Source organism: Topomyia yanbarensis, chromosome 3 (assembly GCF_030247195.1).
Source record: "Topomyia yanbarensis strain Yona2022 chromosome 3, ASM3024719v1, whole genome shotgun sequence".
Taxonomy (NCBI): domain Eukaryota; kingdom Metazoa; phylum Arthropoda; class Insecta; order Diptera; family Culicidae; genus Topomyia; species Topomyia yanbarensis.
The window spans coordinates 13,792,422-13,807,352 of record NC_080672.1 but is presented as its reverse complement, the minus strand read 5'-3'; the positions used below and the strand labels follow the sequence as shown (position 1 = coordinate 13,807,352).

The 14,931-nt window shown below is 41.6% G+C and overlaps 1 protein-coding gene across 1 annotated transcript; it reads left to right on the top strand.

The window, feature by feature from the left end:
* The first annotated feature begins 10,521 nt into the window (after positions 1-10,521).
* On the top strand, positions 10,522-12,953 carry LOC131689517 (uncharacterized). Its single transcript, XM_058974658.1, has 4 exons — positions 10,522-10,665; positions 10,945-11,245; positions 11,891-12,164; positions 12,223-12,953. Exons 2-4 carry the CDS (start codon positions 10,978-10,980, stop codon positions 12,317-12,319), a joined length of 639 nt encoding a protein of 212 aa, XP_058830641.1. The 5' UTR covers positions 10,522-10,665; positions 10,945-10,977; the 3' UTR covers positions 12,320-12,953.
* The last annotated feature ends 1,978 nt before the right edge of the window (positions 12,954-14,931 follow it).

The window sequence follows — 14,931 nt, the reverse complement described above, 5'->3', positions numbered from 1 at the left end:
CTGTAGAACTAGGCTCTTGGAAGGGCTCCCCGTCAGAATCACACACTACAATTGCAGACGAGACAGGCAATGGCGCCCGTTAAAACACTGCTTTAGGCCAATTGCAGCGGGCCGTGATTCTGAATGTGATATTCATTATACGGTTCAGGTATGTGCTGGCGTAGGAACTTCGAGATCGCGTGTATCATCGCAAAGGACTCGAGCATTTGTACGTTAACGCGTTCGATCGCGTATGCGTTTGTATATCGCGTGTGCTAACGTGTATGTAACGTAGGTGTGCGTAGATGATCGCGAAGGACTTAAGCCTTCGTATGTTGACGTTTTTGTCGTGTGTGCTTGCGTGTATGTGACTTCGCGTGTATATGACATGGACCTAGACTGTTGGTACCGAGGATAGATACTTCCGGACGTGCCCGATTCATGACCGCGCGAGCGCGAGAGTTCGTAAGTTTACGCTTGAGATCGCGTTTGTAAGTTTGTGAGTGCTGAGACGTTCACCCGAGGGGCAAGCAATAGCAGGTTTGAGTGCTTCGTATTGAAAATACCAAACATATTTTGAATATAAATAAAGTAAATAATGAAAGTATTTAAAAATACTTCTGTTGTACTTACTAAGGTACTTAATGTAATCAACGTCGATGCGTGAGTACTTCAAGTATTTAAAGTACATATTGACGGTAATTAAAATATTTTGGGTATTTAAAGTACGAAGTTGCAGTACTTAAAATCTTTTCTGTAATTAAAGTACAATGAATTTGATGCGTACTTTTTAAATATTTACGGTATTTAATGTACTTTATGGTACTTAATGGTACTTAAAGTAACTAATTAAGTACCACTTTTGGTACTGCGTCGCATTGAAGATTTAGTGCTTGCCCCTCGCGTTCACCTTATCACCAGGGTGTTATCACGTTTGCGAGATCGTGTGGGTAGGTTGCTTGGATAATCGCGAGGGACTCAAACGTTTGTATGCGGACGTGACTTTTGTGACATATTTGCGTGTGTTCTTGAATGGTCGCGCGAACCGTGAGTCTGATATTAAATTTTCGGTACACGGTTCAGATTCTAGCAGAGAGTGGGTTCCTTTATATCGCTAGGGTTCCCGGTCATGTCACCATGAGACGTTTTGTCTAATAGGTATGAGCGTATTTTCTTAATTAGTCCAGCTGAAAGCATGGACCTAGGATCGAGGATAGACCTCCGGACGTGGCCGATTCGTGGCCGCGTGCGAGAGGGATTTTTTGTAGGTTTCCACTTGAGAATGTATGAGTAGTAAGACGTTCACTATCACCGAGTTGTAATCGCGGGAGTAGGTATGCGTGGGTGGTCGCGAATAGCTCAAGCGTTTGTATGTTAACGTGTTTTTCGCGTGTGCTAGCGTGAATATGACTTCGGGTGTATACATTCGATTCTGTGACTGTGGTACCATTCACATATTTGCGTGTGGTCCTGAACGATCACGCGAGCAGTGAATCTGATACTAGATTTCACTGTGCGGCTCAGATGCTAGATTAGACAGGTACAAGATCCAGCTGAAGTTATGATCATCACATGACAAATATACATTAGTACTTCAAACACTACTAATACTTCAAAAACCAACCACCACACATATTATTAAAGAGGTTTTAACCCTAGGGTCATTCACCTTTTAGCCTCGAAACATGGAGTAGTATGTTACAATCTTTAATCTACTGTTCAACATAGTACTCGGGGGTTCAATACGGAGATCTAATATTCAAGAAATGGAGCTTGGCGTGAACGACATTGGAGCTGATCAAAGGGCAGTGGAAGAGGCGTCTGTGTCTATTCAGAGGAAGGTTGTGAAAATCGTTTCGGGGTGGACATGAGTGGGGTACGGTACAAAGTTGTCACCCAAGCAACCAGTAGTACGGATAATACTTAAAAGGTATACTTTAAAGTTCATATAAAGTTCCTAACGTACTTTCAAGCTGCTTAAGCTTCAATGGAACTTGGAAGCTGTTTAAGCCGCTATTAGAACATAAAACGTTCAGCAAAATTACTTAAAACGAGAAGCTTATGCAGCTCCTTTATTCGAACTTTTAATTGCTTGGACATATAGAAGTCTGGTTTTTTCGTGTTTCGGATTCTCCTCGTCAGTAAGTAAGGTACAGCAACTAAGATAAGTCCAAAACAACAGGAAATTGGCGCCAGTTAGATACTAAAATCCAAAAAGTCACATCTTGCATCAACGCTTAAACGATTGGCTGGTACCGAGTGATATCTCGTTTGGGTCTCTTCCGAAAAGACGGTTTCGATTCAATATTCCTCATCACCAACTTCTGCGCTTACTACCAAGACATCACTCGGTACCAGCCCGTCGTTTAAGCGTTCACGCAAGATGTGTGAATTTTGGAATTTAGTGTCTAACTGGTGCTGGGTTTTGGCCTTATCCAAAAATTCTTCCGATTCTTAATTTTGGCAGAGCTCATATAATTTGGAATACTAAATATGTAATAACGATGTTAGCTGTAACATGCAAAAGCATTTCATGGTCTATGTAGTAAAAACTTGCTTTATACGAAACACTGATACTCCGTGTTGGTCGGTAATTACCGTAATTTTAGAACTGATATCTCAGCAAAGCAATATTTGTTTACCGCTACCTAACGCCACTTTTTTTTTATATCTCAGTAAGTAAAACAAAATGTTTTGCTGAGATCTGCGCTGTTCAAATCACAGGAAAAGATGCAAAAACGGATATGAAGCGTTATCGTTGTAGGAGACTATCGAGTTCCGGTGTATTTGAGAGAAGAATTCTGTGTTTAATATTCGACGGCACAGAAGAAAATAGAAAATGAAGCAGACGCATGAAGCATGGGCTGTACCAAGTTGAGAATATGCTTAAAACTATTTTACTCAAAAATTAACCATCTAGTGCTCTAATTTTTGGTTTGCTTGAAAAAAAACTATTGTAGATCAATTTTATTATGTGAAAAACCGAAAAATAGATGCCAGTTCTCGAAAACTGGATTTTTCATTTAAATATCTATATTGCCCAATACCACCATTTGAAGGGTAATTTTTTTTTGCTAATAATTAATATTCGGAAGAAGTTTAAAACAGAGTTTTGCAACTATTGCAGAATACTACTAGTAAGCAACTTACCAGTATTTTTTGTTTCTCAAAAAAAAGACATGATACATTTTCAACCAAGTTTTCAATTAAATTACACTGCCACCCCACTGCCGTTACTAATGGGAAAAAAGCTGTTGGAATGTACTGCAATACAACGCGTCCTTGCTGAATCTCCCTTCTTACGAATATTTGTTTCACGTCAACATGCTTCAATCGACCCACTCCGCGCTCATCTTCAGCTACACGAATCGTTGATTGGTTGTCCTCGAAGTATGTAACTGGTTTGTTCATTTTAATTTTTAAATCTCCTAACAATCGCCCAAGCCATGTTCCATGACACACCGCTGTACTCAACGAAATAAGCTCCGCTTCGGTGGAAGATAGAGAAATCGTCGACTGCTTCCGAGTTAGCCAACAAACGGTACTACCATAAATGCGGAAAACGTATCCGGATAAAGATTTCCTGTCCATCAAGTCGTTTGCCCAGTCTGCGTCGGCGTAGGCTTCCAGCACGGATGCACCATCATTCCCTTGATAAACCAGTTCGAGATTAAGCGTTCCTCGAACATATCGCAAAACTCTTTTTAGCTGTACCCAGTGCTGTTCGGTCGGGCAACTTTGGAACTGGCTGAAATAATTGACAGCTGCACACAAATCAGGTCGCGATGTCAATGCTACATACATCAAACATCCGACCAATTCACGATAGGACTTGTCTGTCTGTTCTGCTTGCTTTCCTCGCTCCAGGCGCAGGCGACATTCCATCGGCGTCGAGATTGGCTTACAATCCTGCATGTTGAACCGGAAAAGAAGACTTTCCAAAAAAACACGCTGACTTATCCTCAAGATTCGCTTCCTTATGTCTCGCTCCACCTTCATTCCGAGAAAATTCTTCACTTCTCCAACATCAGACATTTCAAACTCTTCGACGAAATGACGTTTCACTTCCTCCACCAGCGCTAGGTCCTGAGATGCGATAAGAGTATCGTCGACATACAATATGAGAACTATCAATGAACTACCTGATCCCTTCACATACAAGCAAGGATCATTGGTGCTCCTCTTGAATTTCAGCCCTTGCATGAACTGATCGAACCGTAAATTCCAAGCTCTCGATGACTGCTTTAAACCATATAGCGCACGGTTGAGGCGACACACTAAGCCGTCCCCTTGTTTATATCCTTCGGGTGGCGTCATATAGATTTCTTCAGTTATCTTTCCGTTGAGAAACGCTGTCCGTACATCCATTTGATGTACATGCCATTTTTCCTGGTTCGCTATCGCTAAAAACGCTCGAATCGTATCTAACTTGGCAACTGGAGAATACGTTTCAGAATAATCGAATCCGCGTCTTTGAGAAAAACCACGCGCCACTAGACGAGCCTTGTAACGGTCACTCTTGCCATCGTCAGATCTCTTAACTTTAAACACCCACTTACATGAGATCGGCTTTCTTCCTTCTGGCAGCTTCATTAATGTCCAGGTGTCATTTTTCATTAAAGAATCCATTTCTTCGCGAACAGCTTGCTTCCACTGTGGCCAATCTTCTCGCACTTTCAGTTCGTTAATTGAATTTGGTAAATTTTCCACAAAGTTTATGGCATTTAGGGCGAATCCAGTATAGTTCAATTCGTAATCGCTATGCCACCTCGGAGCTGTCCGTTTCCTTTGTGATCTTTGTTCATCAGCAATTTCTTCTACGGCTTCCAAATCCGTTTGCTCGGCTGCGCTATCGAATCTATCTTCATCTGTTTCCTCGACATCAGAATCCATCTCTGTTAAATCATTTTGTACACTTTCGTCGCCTGCATACGATGGCTCTCCGGTGTGTTGTGGTGGAATCAAAAATTGTTCACTTCCAAAACCTTCACTCACTTGCTGAACATTTCTTTCTTCCTTGAAAATAACATCACGAGCCGTAACGATTTCCTTTCTCTCGGGATTCCAAATGCGATAGCCATTTGCACTATACCCGACGAATGTTCCGCGCCACGATTTCGCGTCGAGTTTCTTTCGACACTCTTTCGGAATGTGCACATACACATTTGCACCGAACACGCGAAGTCTCTTCACATTCGGCTTTTGTTCATTCCAAATCTCAAACGGAGTCTTATTAGAATAAATAACACTAGCTGGGCTACGATTAGTTAAGAACGCTGCGGTTTGGATTGCCGGGCCCCATAACTTTTTATTAACTCTACTGTCTTCGAGCATAGAACGCGTTTTCTCAACCAGCGTTCGATTCATACGTTCGCTTGCACCGTTCTGTTCAGGCGTGTATGGTATTGTCCACTCAATCACGATACCCTTTTGCTTGCAAAAATCAGTGAACGCACTATTTTTATACTCTCCACCATTATCGCAACGGAACCGACTGATACCTCTGCCAAACTTAGCACTCGCGATTGCTTCGTATTCTCGAAATTTTTCGACAACTTCGTTCTTTGAACGCATCAAGAAAACGACAACGAATCGGCTCCAATCGTCAATGAAAGAAACAAAATATTTTTCACCGTTTATGTTCACCGGAGTAACTGGGCCACAGACGTCCGAATGCACCAGTTCCAAAACACCTTTGGTTCGTCTGCCCTCGTGCGCGGGGAAGGGTTCACGAGTCTGCTTCCCGGCAATGCACGACTCACACACAGTAACGGTATCACTCTTTTTTACGGTTTTGCAATCTAGTCCTACGACCATATTATTGCGAGAAAGTATTGACAAGTTCTTCGCACTTAAATGGCCATACCGACGGTGCCAAAGTTCTAACTCTTTGGGAATCTGGCCGCAAAAATACAACGATGATTTTTCTGTATTCTCACTTATTCGGCAAAAGCTCATTTCATACAACTTTTCGCGCCGCGAGCCAACAGCGATCAATCTCGAATTTTGCTTAACATACACTTTCCCGTTAGCAAATACAATCTTTAATCCTGCTGTCTCCATCTTCCGCACGGAGAGCAGATTCACTCTTGCATTCGGAATGTACAAAACGTTCTTAAGGGTAATTGGAATGGACTCATTGTTTATGATTGATGTCAATTTCACCTCGCCATGGTACTTTGCGATAATACACTCCCCCGCCTTTGCTACCGCAATTTGCATCGGCTTTTCCATCGGAAATAAACATTCGAACAGACTACGGTCGTTTGTCAGGTGTTCAGACGATCCTGAATCGATGATCCAGTTCACCTTTTGCATTGGTGGACGTTCTTGCGATCCACCCATGAAACATACACCATCATCACTCGTTCCGTAATGCGCACCATTTTTCATTGTTCCACTAATCTTATTTTTCATCTCAGGGCACTCGGAAATTTTATGACCTTCTTTGTGACAACCAAAACATTTCCACTTTTTCTTTTGTTTTCCGGCGCTCGAACCGGCGAAAGCGGCATCATCACTTTTAGAGTGCACCAACGTATCAACTTCGGAACTTTTCCGCTTTATTTCTTCGTCTAATAAACGGCACCGTACGAAGTCAAGTGACAAATTTTCTTCCGGCATAGTTTCTAGTGCCGTAACTACCGTTGAGTATTCTGATCCGAGCGTCAGCAGCAAATGACAAACGATGTCAATGTCTTCTAGCACCGCACCCGTTGTCTTGTAGTCTCTCACTACACGATCAAACACAAGAAAATGATCCTGTAGGGATCCACCGTCGTGTCGCAACGAAAGTAATTTCTTTTTCAGATGTAGACGGCTAGCTATACTTTTTCGTTCGAAAATTCGCTGCAGTGCCACCCAAATTGCTCTCGGTGTCGGCTTGTCTTGAATGTATTCAAGATGGCTGTCATGAATTCGTGCAATCAAGAGGGACTTGCAACGACGCTCCTTTTTCCTTCGTTTTTCCGCAGCTTTCTCCTTCAATTCCTTTACGGCAATCGTGTCTTCTTGTTTCACGACGTACTGGTCAACTTCCTCCAGCTCCTTCTCTATGCACTCGGCAAGTTCGTGCTCTTCTAGCACAACCTGCATGCGGAACTTCCACGAGGGATAGTTAGTACCGTCGAATTGCGGAACACGCGCCACTTCGGCTTCTCTTTCCATTTCTATATTATAAAAAAAACGATCCCGGCACTCGCGAATCCACTGGGCCCATAACCTAATGGGAATTCAGGCAGTGGTAACGGAATTAAATAAAAGAAAACCAACGACTTGGTTGAAAGAACGATATATATAATAATGTTATGTCGTGTAAGTATAAGTAATGAATGACAAAATATTAGGCTTCCGGTATGGAATGACAGTTCACCGTAGAGGGGTCGGTGAATAGGATTTGTAGTGTAAGGGGTAGGAAATTGACATTCCCAACAGTTACAACCAAAATGTTTTTTTCTCATTTTCTTCAAATTTTCAACTGATTTCAACAAGCAATCAATGTACAGGGTGCGCCATCTGGATGTATCCTATTTCAACATTGAACAACTCCACCATTTTCCAACCGATTTTGACAGATAAACACAATTTTGAAACGTAATTTAATGCCATTTTAGCTATGAGTCGATTTATACCCAAAGAACGCGCTGAGATTGTAGCTCTTTACATTGAAAACGATCGTTCAATAGTGAAACCTGTGTGTGCTTATCGTAAAAAATATGGCAGGCATTCGGCGCCTACAAACAAGCCAATCCGTAATTTGGTGAAGAATTTCTTCGAGTACGGGTCTGTAGCAACTCCTATTCGACAGCGCTTGCAACGTTCCAATGAAGTTGTAGCTACAATCAAGTTCTTGCAGAGCAAATTCCCAGGACGCGTTGTCTCAAAAAATGGTGATTTGGAATGGCTTTCTCGTTCTACGGATTTAACGGCATCAGACTTTTTTTTCTAACAGAACAACATAAATTGCAAGCAAACTTAAGGTTCAACTTAGAACGCCTCAATAAGCGGCCACTTTGGAAAACGAAAAAAGCAGTTTGTTCTCTCACCGTTGGTAAAATCTTTATGAAAATGCATCAATGTATTCGGTTGAGTATTACTGATTCATTTTCATGAGGAATTTCCCAACGGTGTCGGACTAAGTGACTCCCAAGCAACAGCAGGCGATGCAGCTTATTGATCTCGACCAAGAAGGAAAAAACGACTGCTTCCACTGCTTCCGAAGTTGCCGCACATTCCGAGCAGTTTCTTTCCGTTCACTACCAGAACGTGCGATGTATGAGAACGAAAATACAAGAATTCCATCTAGCGCTTTCTTCTAGTGACTACGACGTCATTATCCTAACGGAAACCTGGCTGCACGAAGACATATTAAACGCTGAACTCTCGTCGAACTACGTAATATACCGCTGCGACCGCAACTCAACAACAAGTCATCTGCGTCGAGGCGGTGGCGTCCTAATAGCGGTAGAACAGCCTCGTAGGCTCGCAGCTAAGCTTGTCTGGAATTGAATGCCTAGAGCAAATCGCCGTGCGTATCGCCCTCCCACATCAATCTGTATATATTAGCTTGTTTATCTCAGGCCAAATAGTGATCCGAATTTGTCTCAACAAACAATTTAGCTGGATAATGGCTTAAACAGTTCTTGTTCAGCTTATTCTTTCAGATCAAAGGCTTGTTCAGCTTTCGTTGTTTGTTGGGATCACGCGCACGTTAATGCCGTTCAAACAATTCTAGGCAATGCTGGCAGCACCGACACTGTTCTCGTCTTTGGAGACTACAATCTTCCACGCCTTCAGTGGTCGCTCGATAATGATCTCTTAAACTCTTGTTTTTTACACTTAAACTTAAACTCTTGTTTTTTACAGTGTTTTAATATGAAAAATAGTATTTTTCCACGATAAATCTTACAATCAGAGACTTGACGGTTACACCTGCACGAAGCTTACACTGATTTTCAGGATTTTCAATCTTTGCTCGAATATTACACATTTGACAGTTTTCAAGACCTACTAACTGTGTTTCACAAATCAAAGTAGTAACAGGAGGTCTACAATACTAGTTGTGAAGATCAAAAATAATATTTTCAAGTAATTTTGGGACAAAATGTGCGGCTGTGCAGCGTCTACTAACATATTTTTGTAAAAATAATTGTAATAATAATTTGGTGAAAGTCTTACCTTACCTGATGCGGAGAATTACTGTTCAAAATTTTGAATGGATTGGTCCTATATATTTTCAGTTACGATACACACAGCGTTTTCTCGAGTGCCTCCGGAGATAATTGTCACTGGCCCTATTTAAATAATTGTGTAAAAATTGATTGAACAGACTAATTCTCTGTAGATCTCTGTAGATCTTTCCACTTTAAAATCATTTTCTTTCAATTGTTTAAATTAAAAAAAATATTAGAAACGATTATACCTATTTTGTATTGACACACTAAATAAATTTTGTTGAATTCAACAAATAATCCCAACCAATTATTTTGCAGATTGAATTCAGTTCATAACTTTATTAAGGCTCAAGTTACCTCAAGGCTTGGTAGTATGCGTAAGAAAAATTGTGTTCAGCTTTGGCACCAGATTATCCATTTAAACCTTTTCAAAACTCTAAAAGAAGAATATCAGTCGATTTATTAGATCATCACGATTCAATTCATGCAAAATACCTGCTGGAAAAACCATCGGCTTAGCTAAATGGTGCTTTTGAAAAAGTGGCTGTGATTTTTTATCACACTACCACACCGAGCTGGGGTACGCAACACAACTGCGCTATGAAAAAACCACAGCCACTTTTTCAAAAGCACCATTTAGCTAAGCCGATGGTTTTTCCAGCAGGTATTATGCATGAATTGAATCGTGATGATCTAATAAATCGACTGATATTCTTCTTTTAGAGTTTTAAAAAGGTTTAAATGGATAATCCGGTGGCAAAGCTGAACACAAATTTTCCTACGCACACTTCCAAGCGTTCAATTCTAACACATGCTTAAAAAAGGTAACTTGAACCTTAAACATAAACCTTGATTAGAACAAGCGTTACCAATTAACAGGTAACAGCGATAAAAAAATCCCCGACATATAGGCAACCTGCTCACCAATGAATTCAGCAATTTTGCGGCATCAGCTAAAAAACGGTTATTCTTTTTATTTACATTTATGCTTACTCGGCAACATTCGCGTAGGTAAACATGTAGGACAGCATGTACATATCACCCACACAACTTTATACGAAACCGGTAGTTTGGAGGTTTGCATGGCGTATGCTCGCTCTCTCAGTTGTGTACACCCAGAGCAAATCTGTATTATTGAATATGTTGAAGATCAAGGAAAACATTGATAAGGTTTGAGTATTCTGCAAATCTGTTGATCGATAATAAAACGTTGTACTAAGCGGCATAACAGTTGCATTCTACGAACTATACTCTGGCTCTAGTCAATCAAAACAAGAAACAGGTTTTCCAATCATTTGTTTATCCGCTGCCTTCGCACCTATAACCATCTTGATTGAAGACTCTCTCATCGATGGTCGCTGCAACTGTCGTTTAATTGTGTGAATGCTGTGTGCGTTTCCCGTTTATTATTTTTAGTGCTATTTTGGTTACAGTTTATTGAAAACCGCAGTGCTTTACAAATTGTATAATCTTCTGATACCTGTGAAGTGTGGATTTGTCGAAAAAACAGAAGGTTTGTAAAAAGTGGTAGATCTGAAAATAGATCTTTGTTTTGTTCTAATTTCTTTTTAATAACGATAGAGACATTATCAAGTAGGCGTTGCTTTGCATATACTTGACCAACGGAGTTTCTTGTACACATGACACATCTACCAGTAGGACTCCCACGCAAGAGCAATGAATGACCTTACTTTTGTAAATAAAGATTACGGCACAGATTATTCGCCTTCTTTATCCACCACAGATGATCGTCTGCTTAAACACTTTTTTTTTCTCTATTGCACCCACCAAGGTCAGGCAGTGTATCTATTTCCAGTTCGGTCAAATGGAAAAATCAATCGGCACCGAAGCTGCACAACAGCCACCGGCAGAGAATGGAAATGGAACCCATAAATCAGCAGCTACAGTCATCCAAAGTCCAGAACAGCAGCAGCGGCCACGGAAGCTGTCTTTCGACGACACCGATGTGGAACTGTCCAAGCTGAAGCTGGGCGCAGCGGTTCGCCGATTTCCGCTTCCCCAAATACTAACCGCGACCATCGCATTCGCCCTAGCCGGCCTACTCGTCCGGTATTTGCTGCCATTTAACTCGGGTGAGCTAAATGTTTACATTTTCTTGCTTGCTGTTGTGTATATGACGCAATACGCCGGAGCGAGGTTGTTTAGGTTGACTCATCGTGTCGTGATTTAATTCAGAAAAGGATGAAATTGTTTTAGGAACAGATCCAACATCAATTCTTTTTTGGCAAATCAAATTTGTTTGAAAAGAATATTGCAGGGTGAGTCCGAAACATCTTGCTTGGATGAATTAAATCACCTGGTCAACTTGTACTTAAAATTAGAATTTATATGGTACATTGACCACAAGAAATTTTTACCTTGTGCCACTGAACAAACAGCGACATTATCGACAGATCTATGGTCACTTGCTTTCTCCTTTCCCTGCTAAGACAATATAGGAAACTCACGAATGAAGACGCTTCTGGAACGCGAACAGAATAATAATGAGATCAGCGTAACAGACATTCACCTTACTGTTTTGTATAGGTATTTATTTCTTTCCTAAGCGGTAAATGCAGTTCATTTATACATATAGGAATGTTTACTAGATTCTTTTTCTCACACCTCCATCTTCGGTGTGTGAATTCCAGACCAGCAAATCCCTTGCAGTAGTAACTTTATACTAGCTTTTTAGTCACCGTCATTACTGATGTCTGCTATCGACTTGTTTGTTTCAGGGTCACTGAATGCGGCACTGGACACGCTCCAACAGTGGCGCCTGCAGGCCACGGAGCGTCTCACGTCATCAGCAACCATCGATTATAAACGGTGGTACTCAGTGCTACAGACGAGATTAAGTGACGCAAGGCAGCAACTCGAAGATCCTTCGCTGATACTGCTGGCCGCATTATTTGGCATTGGCGTTATGGCCTTCACCTACCATGTGATCTACCTGGATAGTAACATCCCTGGCGTCAATCCACCGACACCGTTTTCGGCTAGTAAAAAAAAGTAAGTTTTCTTCTGATCTATTTGTCTTGAAAGTTTAACAAATGTTTTTTTTCCGCAGGAGATTCAGCGATAAGGAACGCCGATTTCATCTGGGTTACGTAACAGCGCTTCTAAGTGGACTGACGGTGTTCTTAATTTGTATGCTGGTCGACTAGATTTACATTACTTCCACATATCTAGTCGCGATGTGGATTTCCTCCTAACTGAAAAAGCAAGGGGCCTTAATTGCCATGAACAGGATCACACGTTCTTACCAGAATCGATAGGCTAGACTTTCACAATCTTTGCATTTTAGAATCATTTTTATGTATCTAACATTAAGTGTAATAGCAGCTATTTATATCAGCACGGAAAATAATGTGCGGTTGACTTATAGAGGTATTTTCAGTAGAAACGGGATTATAACGTTAACATAATATTATAGAAAGTGTAAATAACCGGAACGAGAAAGAGACTAATCAACTTTAGTTTTATCTATGTTAATTACGCGCTACAAGGCGTCTTAGGTGTTGAATCGCTTTCGGAAACCATTTGGATTTTGCAGTCGAATGTAAAAAAGCTTAACCTTCCGGCAGTCGCGCTAGTGCACTGAGTGCACGCTGCTCTGAAAATCTAGCGAAATCGTCTTAGAGCAGCTGCGGCTGCTCGTTCAGTGAGCCATTTGCACGACTTCTTTTTTTTTTTTGGATAGGAAAACTGACTTAAATTTCACTGTAGTTTCTCGATATTATATACAAATATTTTATTGTACATTAATTTTAGGCATTTTTTACATATTTTGGTACAAATAAATTTAAAAGTTCCTGTAATAACTTCTTTTTGTATATACCAAATACAATTACCAAAGCCTAATGGGGAGCTTGGGTTGCTTATCTATCCTTCCAGCCATCATATCGTATAGCAGATGCACTTAATATGTGTATCTATAAATGCGATATGATACCTGGTGCAGAAATTACCTGGCAATCTTCTTTCATTTAATTGTCTGCTCAGGAAATCATTTTCCGTACCCAAATATCACATGTGATGCCACTGATAAATGGAGAAAACCACGAGGATGATGGAAGAGCAGTGGGTACAAGGCCAAGTACTTCCTGGCTGGTACCAAAATGATAAGCAAAGGGAAAGTAAGGGTTATGTTCGGGGTCTGGAAGGAGAGCATTTCGCATTTATTTTCATTTTTTTGAAAAGTTGTTTCTCTTGCTGCAATATATGCAACTCGGTGCAAGAGAAGGTGATGGCCAAGGAAACGGAAAGCCAATAGCCCAAACAGATCAGGAACAGGAAGGAGGACTACGAACAAGGAAACAAACAACAGATGAGAAATCGTTGACTTATTTATTATAAATACGATACTAATCGCAATTATTTTGCTTTTATTTTGCTTTTCTTGTTTCGTTTCAGCAAAACCAAAATCTATACGGACTAGCACATACGAACAGTCAGGCTTTTTAGGTTCTCATCTTGTCAGAGTCTAGATGGGCGGATGAACGTCTGCCAGGGTGTGGGCTGAGAAATGACAATGACACTGTACGAGATAGCGCTGGGCCTGTGGCCTTCGACTGGCATGGTCCATTCTCATTGATTCGGAAGTCTTCTTGGCTGATTCGTAGATATGTGCTCCTACTTGCAAGTTGATCAATTCGCTTGGGTGGGGGACATGTGGATCCTACTAGTTGCCGGCTCTTTTGATCGTGAGTATGAGGCTAGTTTAGGAAAGGTACCTAAGAGATAGTTAATTATTCAGGACTTGTTTTTATGATTATTGACCTCGACCAAGCACACCGGTTCTCAGAAATGATAAGCAATCCTTTCGTGTCGGTGTGGTCTATTCGAGTCACGCATTTCAACTCCCACTCCCCTCCCGGAGGCTACATTCAACGCTATCTAGGAAAGAAGGTCCTTCCCAGACGAATGGAAACTGGCACACGTAGTACCCATCCCAAGAAAAATGCCAAGAGACGCGCACCTCTAGCGATTTACAGCTTGCTGTCCTGTATCACAAAAACACTAGAAAAAATGATCAACCGGCGACAATGGTGGCGGAAGACCACAAACTCCTCGACCCGCGACAATTTGCCTTCCAAACGGACTCGGTACCTTGGCTCCCTCGGTGAAGTTCTCGACAAGGTCAAAGCCGACATCGCCATACGCGATGTAGCAAAAACCTAGCTAAAACGACGGGGCCTGCAGGGAAACCTTGGCAGATTCAACAAGAGATACCTCACCAATCGCCGCTTCCGACTCTGTATAGGAGGGACCTTATCCCAGGAGGTCTGTGAGACCAACGGGGTGTCACAAAGCTCACTACTAGCCGTGACGCTATTCCATGTGAGGATGAACTCGCTATTCGCCGTGCTACTCAGAGGCGTTTACGTATTCGTCTACGTCGACGACATCATCCTGGTGGTCCAGAGAAAAACCACGTACTCTAATACCACTCACGGCGACCGTCGAGGCCGTACGGCTGATGGGTACTCGCAACTGGACTCAAAATCTCTGCCGAAAAGAGCACCATCACATACAGCTGCGACTATCACCACCTAGCGAAATCCAGGCCAATCCGCCGCAACAATGACCTAGGGAACCAGTCGTCCTTGAAATAACCCTCGACCGAAAACTAACGTTGACACTCCATTTCCGTTGATTAAAAAAGGACTGCGCAAGCAGAAAGCGGCTAGTCCGCACTATCTGCTCCCATTATTCCAAAAATAACAGCAGAACATCACTGAATGTCGGACGATCCCCAATTCACAGCAAAATTTTC